An 8,825-nucleotide genomic window follows, 5' to 3' on the forward strand; every position below is an offset into this window, starting at 1 on the left:
ACATGGTCTGCCGTGCAGTTGGCTCAAGGGCTTACAACAATTTGGCCAAAATGTTGTGGGTATTTTGGGGGTTCAATATGAGCTTGTAGGTGTTCTGTATGTTTTATAATTCTTGTTCAGCTAGTCTTAGCTGATTGGAGGGTGGCAACCTCCTACCTAATTGAAGCTCACTCCCTCCCACATTTAAATGGTTAAAAGCTCACTCCATGGCATCTCCCACTCTCAGGGGAACTTGCCTGCTTACAGTGTGATTGTGACAAATCTATTACAGAGTGCTTTTCCTGGTAATGTACAGGTTAATAAAAGCTTCAATCAGATTTAGAACTTTTGCAACTAATATTGACAGATTTATTATAAATCATTCTTCCTGGCAATGCACAGGTTATTAAGAATCTATATTAGTGTAGGGACCCTTGAAACGTGGTCTGCCGTGCAGTTGGCTCAAGGGCTTACAACAATTTGGCCAAAATGTTAAACTAAAAGACCATTTTATTTATTAGTTATTTATACATGTATATTTAGGCACTGTACTGTATATAAGTTTTTCTGGATGTGCACTGAGCTTTGTCTGTGTTTTATGTTATGTCTTTGGTTTTTAATAAACTGTACATTCAGGTGTGAGCATCTTTAAAAAAAATAAGGGAAAGTTTGGTTGATTCCATTTAGAAAAGGCAGAGGATAGGGGAATTAAAACAACTTCAGAGTCTTAATTTACAAAGCTTTTAAGAGAAGTTTAGAAAAGATTTAAAATAATTGACTGTTTTAAGGCATCAATGACCAGGGTTTCAACCACCACAGAACTGCCATTAGGTCATTTTCATCCCGAATGGGGACTGCACAGTAATACCCCATTGCCACATATTGCAAAGCAATAGGGTCAAAGAAGTAGGTAGAAAACGGCATTTTTAGATTAGATATGTAGGTACCTTAAAGCCTATGCTGAGCAGGAATTCTACAATTCAGTCCACAAATGAAAATGATGCAATGCTGAACATGATGCATCACTTCTTACCAGTAAATGACTATGTTTCATTATATAGGGATAGGGGTAAACGCTCATTGAGCCCTTTACTAGTACTTAGGGCCCATATATAATAGGCCACTAAGTACCAGTAAAGGGCTCAATGAGCATGAGTGTTTACCCCAGGAACAAAATTGTCTTTTTTTTTTCTGCAGTTGTTGCAGATGTTCTACAAGCAGCAGGAAGAGATCCGCAGAATGCGCGATCAATTAAGCCAAAGGGACGTCCAGATCCGTCAGCTTGAACTGGAAATTAAGAACGTGCGCAACAGTGCAGCCAGCTATTGATTAAACTGCACCCACAGCCACTGGAATGTAACACACGTGAAAAAGCCTCCACAGAGTTACTACTTCTAGTTTTATTTTTATGTAAAGAAAAAAAGAAAAGTTTGAATGCTACAAGGTGCACATGCTATTTATCAACTTTTATTCATTTTCTGTGTTTTTTTTTAATTTGTTCATTTTTTTTTAATTCTGTGTTTTTAAATAACTGCAATCATGACTTGTTAACTCTAAGGGAACATGGCTTTATAATTGATCCGAGTCTTAAATCAAATGCTCATCACTTGCCTTAAGCAAACCAAAATGTACACCTTTTTAAAGCAATTAGCATGACCATGAGAGTCTGGAAATACTGTAGGTAGGTTAAAAAGCTGTAGTTGCAGTAATAGTTTTATTGATTGGATGTCAGACAGTAAAAGACAAACTGAACACATACAGTAACTATAGAATGTTTCTGCAATCAGACTGCTTGATATCACTCTTCAGAATAGAACTTATGCTTGTTGGTAGGTCAGTCTGAAGCATTTTAAAGCGATTGAATTAAATACATTAGCATACATGTTTCATGTTTTTCTTAGTCTATAGATGTAGATTGTATACTGGATCTATCAGGTACTACAGTCTGATCACATCCTCAGCAGCTATTCATACAATATGCAAGAATGATGTTAACATAAGCTAGAGGAAAGAGCAACATTTAATATTTACATATCATCGGTTAACAGAAATAAAGCCTGATGCAGGTTTAGAAGATCTACAAGTTCAAATTAATGTAATGGCTGCATATTTTTGCGGGTACTACTGCACTATCCCTTTTGGTACCTTCACCTAAGAGCTAATTATATACAGTAGCAGTACATTGCTGACCCCTCCTGCACTGAATGGTTTTATTTTGAGAGAACATTAATGAAGATGAGTAATAAGCATATCTGTTCTATAATAAATCCATTGTAATGAAGAATGGCAATTAAGATTGTTTAACCCTTGTAGCTAGATATTGTAAATACACTGGATTTGGTATGCACTAGCCATTATTACCATACCTTACTTACTATATACAATGATACTGGAAAGAACAGGCTTCTAAAGTAATCATAACAAAATTACATATTTATAGAAGTAATCCAAGGCTTTTCTCTCTACTGGTATCATTGTTGAATTGTGCCTTTATTAATTTCTTCTTTTTACTTTTATACATTAAAAAATAAATAAAAAGCTAATTAAGTAAAAAAAAAAAAAAAATAGGATCTATGTATGTCTGAGTGTTGCAAAAAAAAAAAAAAAGGACTGAGAGACCAGGATTCATGAATCAGAGCTCCAGCCTTCCCATGTAGAAAGCAGTTGCTGCTCTTGTAGTGGTAGTAGTAGGGAAGCACATGGCACAAGTTTGCTGCATCAGGTGGTGTTTCTCAGTGGTCATGTGACTTTATAGGATTCCATGATGCTGGCTAGGGTGGTGGTAGAGAGAAAGGCCAATATACAGTATTGTGATGGCCAATTGTACAAAATGGACCAACTTGAAACCATGAATCATTGAAACATTTAAAGCAATAGACACAGATTGAAGTGACGGGAGCAGCAAAGCACTGTTTTTTTTTATACATCATAGTAAATACAGTAACCTTCTTGTGCATGTGAAAGAAGCCCTGAAAAAAATGCATGGTGTGCAGAAATTAATAAAACAAATAGTACTGCACTGTATATCGTATAAAGTGTTTAACAAAACAAGACAAGTATAAGGGACTGGTGCATTTATCTTCTGTCAGTGTTGGCAGAGAAACCGTGAGTTGACAAGACATTGAGTTGCAGTGCTTTGAAGGCCCCTCTGGCTGCAAATTACTAAAGAGTGCTGGTCATTAAACCGACTGTGCAGTTTAAAATCAGGTCGTTTTGATGCTGCGATTTCACAGACAATATAAGTTAGTGGTGTACTGTATAAGAGACCATACTCCGTAGACTACATCAGGGGTACGCAAACTTGCCTGCTCTACCTCCCTGCTCGCGCCCAACCCCCCCCAACTTTGGCTCCAGCATCAAATGATGCTGTGGGGTGATGGGACGTCACATTGTCATGGCAATGCAGTTGTGTGATCCCGAAGTGTCATTTGACGCCAGGTTGCCATGGCGACGCGTTGCCCGAAGCCAAGTTAAGAGAATTTACAAAGGCCTCGCACGGTCCCCTGGCATTTAATTTAAATACCTTTGGGGAAGCACAGGGCCTCTGTAACAACTGCACCCCCCCCCCCCGCACCTCCAGAAAATCTCACCCCCCCCTCAGTTTGCGCACCCCTGGACTACGTGATACCCAGGTTCTCACTATATTAAATTGGGGTCACAGTCTTCAAGGTCGAAAGGAATTTTAGCCACGTACAGTTAACCCTATCTGTTTATAATAAAGCATGATTTCTTTAGTTTATATACAAAATATTACTTTTATCCAGAATAATATATTTAAATTATTCTTACTCTGCATAAAAAGAAGAAAATATTAACTGTGTATATATTTTTAAGATACAATGGGAGATGCAGGCAATTAATAAATGATGATATATATATATATATATATATATATATATATATATATATATATATATATATATATATATATAAATAAACCAATTATAAATGTGCTCATGGACGATAATTACTTTAAAAAAAAATTGTTTACGATGTAACCTTTCTGAGAACAAAGAATATGTAATTACAAGCATATACTTTAAAATGCCTACTTTCACAAATATTCATGTATCTGTGATCACACCAACAGCTTTTGCATTTTAGTTAAATCTTTTTGCTTTTACTATATAGTGCCTATTTTTTTTTATTGTTTTGTTAAATTTCATGTTTATTTGCAAAGAAAAAAACAAACAAAGTCTAATAAAAATACAAGAGATTTTATGAATTACTGCAGTGTGTAATGTATAGTGAAAGAATGTGTTCCTACAGTTTATAGTCTTGTGGTCAGGCCTGGAATTTCAGTTATTTTGATAATATTCGTCAATTCATGTGAAAAAATTATAACATCGGACATAAGTAAAATGGTTGCCCACATGGTAGTCTGTTTACTGAGGTGCTGAGAAGCATTGTTGATTATTACAAAAGATAGAAAGCCCCAATGCTACATCCAACATGACAAATCATATAGTTAAATACTTATCTGTTTTTCTCTCATAAGTGAGGGTCACTTAGTTAAATTCTTTGGCCAAAGAATTGTAAACTTGCAAACTATGTCATGGTGGCTGCTCTTTTTTGCAAGTCCTTACACTATTGATTATTACCAGCCATTGAAGTGATCCTTTCATGACTACTTTATTTAAGCATCTCACAATTTCAGTAGTCGCCCCCTTGATCTCCTGTACAACAACTGTTGTTTTCGAAGAGAAGCTTTCGGCTTCCCAACAAGCGCTACATTCTTCAGTCCATATGTTGTTTATAAATTGTTTCAAAATGTAAACAAATATTTTTACTAAAAGCTTTTTCTTTTAAAACTGTTTCAGGCGGTGCACATTATTTTTGCACTGTTCTGTAAAGAGAAATGGTGTGAAAGATTAAGAGCCCCGGCTACACTGATGTACTGTAAGATATACAGCTAAACCCTGTTATAATGAGGTGCTCGGGGCCACAGAATGAGACCGCGTTATAGCCGGGATCACGATTGGAAAAAAAATGGCCGCCACGGTCAGGGATTTCATGTCTGCCAGAGGGGAGAGCTGGGATAACTCTCCCAGCTCTCTCTGAACCCGGTGTCGCAGCGGCAGCCCAAAGCAGGACTTACCCGCAGCAGCAGCAGCAGCAGCAGCAGCAGCAGCTGATCTGTGTGCTCTGCAGAGAAGCTGTAAGTCTGTGAGGTATGATCTCACAAGTCAGGAGAAGCCGGGCAGGAAGCAGCTCCCTTCTCTCCTCCCCCCAAGCAGAGGTACAGGGAGGCAGGGGTGTGTGTATGTGCATGTGTGTGTGTAACAGTGACAGACTGAGGGGACAGAGTGTGTGTATATGTCTGTCTGTGTATATATATATATATATATATATATATATATATATATATATATATATATATATATATATATATATATATATATATATATATATATACATACATACATACATACATACATACATACATAGATACATACATACATACATACATATATATATATATATATATGTGTGTGTGTATGTGTTTGTGTAGCCGGACATTCCTCTCTGCAAATCCTGGCAGTTTGCACCCCCAAAAATAAGACATTGTTTATTTTTTTTAAACATAAGCCACGCTCACACCGCGTTATAAGTGGATCGCCCTATAACGGGGTTGAGCTGTAATTGCAGGGCCCAGCATCCAGATGTCTCTCAAGTGCTACTAGATAAAGGTCAAATGGAGACTTTTACCTATCCCTTTTCCTCTTCCGTTTCATCACTATTCCCTAGTTGTCTTGCATTCTTGTCAACCCAGCTGCACATGCAATCTCCTACAGCATTAACACCACCCACAGCCCTCTGTCAGAGAACCGTAATAGTTCAATGGCATTTTGACAAAATAGTTTCACTGCGTTGGCCATTAATGCAAGGGTTTAGATTGGGACTCTGCTGAAAAGTTATTTTAACAAGTAGAGAGAAAGAAAAGAGTCCCTATTATGTGGCACTGAAGAGAATACACCCTAATTAAAACTTAAACTTTATTATAGATTGGATTAAAATAAACTGTTTGGAAGAACCCCATAAATAGAACAAACACAAAATATATTGATTAAAAGACGGGGAGGTGTGGTAGGGTGTTTAATGGGGATATTATATATATTCCCTCTTAATTAAACCTTAGTAAACCCTAATCCTGGGTGGTCTCTAACAATGTATCTCAAAAGCCCCTATTGGCAGTGGGGTATATAGGGGGGGTATATACAGACCTGCATTCAACCTGCATATACCCCACTGCATAAAGGGGCTCTGAGGTGCTAAAGTTTGTGTCAATTCCGGTAATAGTCAAGCACAGCTCTGCCTGACATCTCATATATAGACCTGCATCCAACTGTATATACCCCACTGTTATTAGGAGTCCCCTACATTTTGGTATCTGTGTACTGCTAACAGCAGATTATATGCAGATCGAGGTACTTATTGCTGCTTCATACCAGTTAGCATTAAGTGTAACCTTGTCCTCTATCCAACAGACAGGCTTGCATCTCACTGCACATACCCCACTGCCAATAGGGGCTTTTGAGATACATTGTTAGAGACCACCCAGGATTAGGGTTTACTAAGGTTTAATTAAGAGGGAATATATATAATATCCCCATTAAACACCCTACCACACCTCCCCGTCTTTTAATCAATATATTTTGTGTTTGTTCTATGTATGTGGTTCTTCCAAATAGTTTATTTTAATCCACTCTATAATAAAGTTTAAGTTTTAATTAGGGTGTATTCTCTTCAGTGCCACATAATAGGTACTCTTTTCTTTCTCTCTACTTGTTAATACCTCATTCCCTGTGAGCACCACCCTTATCCACTGTTTGGCGTTTCCTTCCCTCCCAGTGCTTGAGCAGAGTTTTTTCTGCTGCATTCATTTGCTGGCAGACCCCCTTGCCTATCATAGAAAAGTTATTTTAGTAGCAAGATCTCCACTTTCACCAACTTGTGCCATCTTGAAAGTAGGGGAGAAGTTCTAGTTTCCCCCACAAAAATCATAATTTATTCATATTTAATTACTTCCTACCCGACACCTGATGTTAAAAATATACATTTCTGTTGACAAGCCCTTTTTGTACTTGCCACAGTGATTTTCTTTTAATTTTAAGAATGAGCATGTACAACCCTATGATTTAAAAGGCACTTTAATTTAGTTCTCGTGGAAATATTGAGAATGTGGCTGGAGAATCTAAAATCTTGTTTTATGATTTATATGCTTGGGCAGGAAAGAACTATGAATGCTTTACGGCATTAGTGGGCAACAGACAGACCTCAGGGGCTTTACGCCATCAAGTTGGGGGCCAAGGTGGGGACATAGTATCCCCGTCTTATTATGGATAAAATGGCTGACTTGTGTGATACTGTGTGCTCAGTAGCAGTGCCTCGGGTACCAGAACATAGATTGTAAGCTCCTCATAAGCCTGTGCATGTAAAATTCTATGTAGGTGGTCCTGATGAAGCACTGAATTGTGTGAAACGCGTTGCGGAGTTCACACAGTGCACATTGGTATCCAGACGCCTGGCTGTATTAGTTCCAGCCCTCCCACAGAGACTTGAGCTATTTCCATCTGCTCGTTTGAGTGGGATGCGTGTTGGAAACAGAGAATACCGGCGATTGTGGAGGGCTACTGAATACGGGTCCTGCGACAAGCCGCAACCCGGAAGTAACAACTGAGTTTTGCCGAGCAAGCCAGCCCCAGCGCGCGGGACTGATCTGTGAGTCTCAGCACATGCCTTCTGCGCCTACCAACTCGTTTGGACTTATTACCTGTGCACTGGCCGCTACTGGACTTATATATCCTTATATGTAAGTTTTTACTTGTTATTATACTACTTGTTTATTACATATTTCTTAACCCTTGGTGCGCTTCTGTGTTTATTTCCTAGGTGATCAACCACTTGTCATGTCCATGCTGATGAGTTATTCATGTTAGTGTAAAGAGCTTTCAAAATGCCTCACATATCTTCATATGATCTGCACAACACAAGTTTCAAAAGCTCTGTACACTCATTTCATCTGACTCATATTGGCCCAGGATGAGGTGTACCACATTATGAAAGGTAATTATTGAATCAAGTAAATAGTGCAAACATCAGAGACTTAGTTTTAAGTACTAAACAACAATCTACTTCTAATGTTACCAGGAAGCATCGAACATCACTACTTTTTTTGATTTAAATTGTTTAATTACATTGCCAATTTATTTGTGGAGAACAGATACTTTATTGTAAAGGAGCAATACTTTTTATACAGTATATAGAATTGAAGCAAGGGGTCTCCATAGCCGAACCCCATTAATTTCAGCTCCGGGACCCTTTGCTTCTGGAGATACTTATCTCCGAAGGGGGTACCAGTATCTCTCTGCAGTTTAAAGATCCAGTGTCACGTGGGCAAATACTGTAGGAAGCCACATTGGGTGACGTCATGGCTTCCTATTGGCCTGCATGGCATGGGAGCTTTGAAAAGCAGCCATAATGTGAACCCTGGAGCAGCTACCGGCGCCCAGTATTGTGGTAACTATCTCCAGAAGCCGGGTGTCCCCCGGACCTGAAATTAATAGTGTTCAGCTCCTGAGACCCCCTTCTTCAATCCTATATAGGACAAACAGAACAAAGTTCCAAGGACCAGTGCTTCAGAGTAATGGACGAACAGCATGTACATTATTGATAATGAAAAACAAAAGAACAGCGCAAAACGCACATAGTGAAGTATATAAAAAATAAATTTTATCATTAAAAGTAAGTAATCTGCGTACATCAGATAAGTAGGGTAAAATGGGGGCACGCTTTGCCCCAAGTTTCGCAAACCTGTATGTGGGAGAATGGGAGAATATGTTTAT

At 38.4% G+C, this 8,825-nt stretch overlaps 1 protein-coding gene across 1 annotated transcript in view; it reads left to right on the forward strand.

The window, feature by feature from the left end:
• CORO2A (coronin 2A) overlaps positions 1–3,835 on the forward strand; it is a 425,741-nt gene extending 421,906 nt beyond the window's left edge. Inside the window, exon 12 of the mRNA XM_075604517.1 lies at positions 1,177–3,835. Coding sequence (XP_075460632.1) covers positions 1,177–1,308 — 132 coding nt within the window. The 3' untranslated portion in view covers positions 1,309–3,835. The remainder of the gene's footprint in view (positions 1–1,176) is intronic.
• The last annotated feature ends 4,990 nt before the right edge of the window (positions 3,836–8,825 follow it).

The sequence above is a fragment of the Ascaphus truei genome, chromosome 1, assembly GCF_040206685.1.
Source record: "Ascaphus truei isolate aAscTru1 chromosome 1, aAscTru1.hap1, whole genome shotgun sequence".
In the NCBI taxonomy this organism is placed as follows: domain Eukaryota; kingdom Metazoa; phylum Chordata; class Amphibia; order Anura; family Ascaphidae; genus Ascaphus; species Ascaphus truei.